This window comes from Egretta garzetta, unplaced genomic scaffold, assembly GCF_000687185.1.
Source record: "Egretta garzetta isolate BGI_Z169 unplaced genomic scaffold, ASM68718v1 scaffold297, whole genome shotgun sequence".
Lineage (NCBI taxonomy): Eukaryota > Metazoa > Chordata > Aves > Pelecaniformes > Ardeidae > Egretta > Egretta garzetta.
The window spans coordinates 4,655,986-4,657,696 of NW_009260410.1; the positions used below are offsets into that span (position 1 = coordinate 4,655,986).

General features: G+C 54.3%; 1 protein-coding gene across 1 annotated transcript; it reads left to right on the forward strand.

Annotated features, from left to right (window-relative positions):
- Nucleotides 1-559: 559 nt before the first annotated feature.
- On the forward strand, nt 560-1,450 carry TSSK6 (testis specific serine kinase 6). Its single transcript, XM_009643589.2, has one exon. The coding sequence runs from the start codon at nt 617-619 to the stop codon at nt 1,448-1,450; it is 834 nt and encodes a 277-aa protein (XP_009641884.1). The 5' UTR covers nt 560-616.
- The last annotated feature ends 261 nt before the right edge of the window (nt 1,451-1,711 follow it).

The following is a 1,711-nucleotide window of genomic DNA, read 5'->3' on the forward strand; positions in this document are numbered from 1 at the left end:
GTTGGACTTGATGATCTTAAAGGTCTTTTCCAACCTAAACAGTTCTATGATTCTATGAAAGTCAGAAAGCCTACCTAGAAAAATAGCTCCCTGCACCATCATAATAAAAAAGGAAATATTTACAGCCAGCCAAGGTGGTTTGCAGTTAGGGATGGTAGAAATCACTCCTTGGTAGCACTCTGTGCAGTTCTCATTTTAATATAACTAATAACCTGCAGAAAATTGGTATAGGTCCCCAAATGGATTCCTCATCCCAGAAAGCTGACATGTAAATTCATCATCAGAAGAGCCCTGTTTTGAAAACTCAAGCGAAGAGGCGGAAAAGGTAAAAACTCTCAAATGTGGGAGTTCTCCCCCAGCATGTGCATGGGACACGGCCCGGTGGAACCCCTATGAGCAGAGGGGCCCTGGCAGACACCCTTGTCATCTCACAAAGGCGTTGCCACACAACGCTCCACCCCACCACAGTACCTGGGGGGAGTCCTGGAGGCCACAGAGGTGCCTGTGGGACCATGGGGGAGAGCAAAGGCCAACAGTTGCCACGCACCATATATTAAAGCTTTAAAGCCCTGGAGCAAAACACCAGCTTCGATTAAGCCCATCGGGATCACACATCATGCCAAAAACTGACGCGGGAGAGAAGCAACTTTGTGAGCTGGGCTACAGGCTGGGTCACACGTTAGGGGAGGGCAGCTTCTCCAAGGTGAAAGCGGCTACCTCCAGCAAACACAAGGGCCCCTTAGCCGTCAAGGTGGTGGACCGGCAACGGGCACCCCCAGGTTTTGTGTACAAGTTTCTGCCCCGGGAAGTCTCCATCATGCGCAAGATCCGGCACCCCAACATCGTGCGCATCTTTGAGCTTATCGAGGTCTGCAATGGGAAGCTGTACATCGTGATGGAGGCAGCAGCCACCGACCTGCTGCAGCTGGTGCAGCAGCTGGGGAAGCTGCCCTGCGTCCCCAAGGCTCGGGACATCTTTGCGCAGGTGGTGGGGGCCGTCCGCTACCTGCATGACCGCAACTTGGTGCACCGGGATCTCAAGTGTGAGAATGTGCTGCTCACCGCTGATGGCCGCCGGGCCAAACTCAGTGACTTCGATTTTAGCAAGGAGGCCAACAGCTACCCAGACCTGAGCACCACATTCTGTGGGTCAGCAGCCTACGCTTCCCCGGAGGTACTGATGGGCATCCCCTATGATGCCAAGAAGTACGACATGTGGAGCCTGGGGGTGATGCTCTACGTGATGGTGACTGGCTACATGCCCTTTGACGATACCCACATCCGCAGCATGCCCCAGCGGCAGAAGAAAGGGGTGCTGTACCCCGAGGGGCTGCCCCCACTGCCGGAGCCCTGCCAAGCCCTCATTGCCCAGCTGCTCCAGTTTAGCCCGTCCTCCCGGCCCGGCGTGGGGCAGGTGGCCAAGAACAGCTGGCTGAAGGGGGACATCTGAATGAGGAAGCCCTCCCCAGAGATCCCGGGAGAGCAGTAACACTTTAGTGCAATCAATGCTGTAGTGGAAAAGCATTTCTGTGGTTTATTGATCATTTGGAATGCTGGGGTGCCTGTGTGTGGAGCTGACTGAACTTCAAGCACCGGTGAGACCATGTGATCTCAGAAGGTGGTCAGATCCCTTCACAAAGGAGACACATAGGCCTGCTGTGGGTTGGGTTTCAAGACCCAATGACCATGCTGAGCTAGCAGTGAGAGCAAA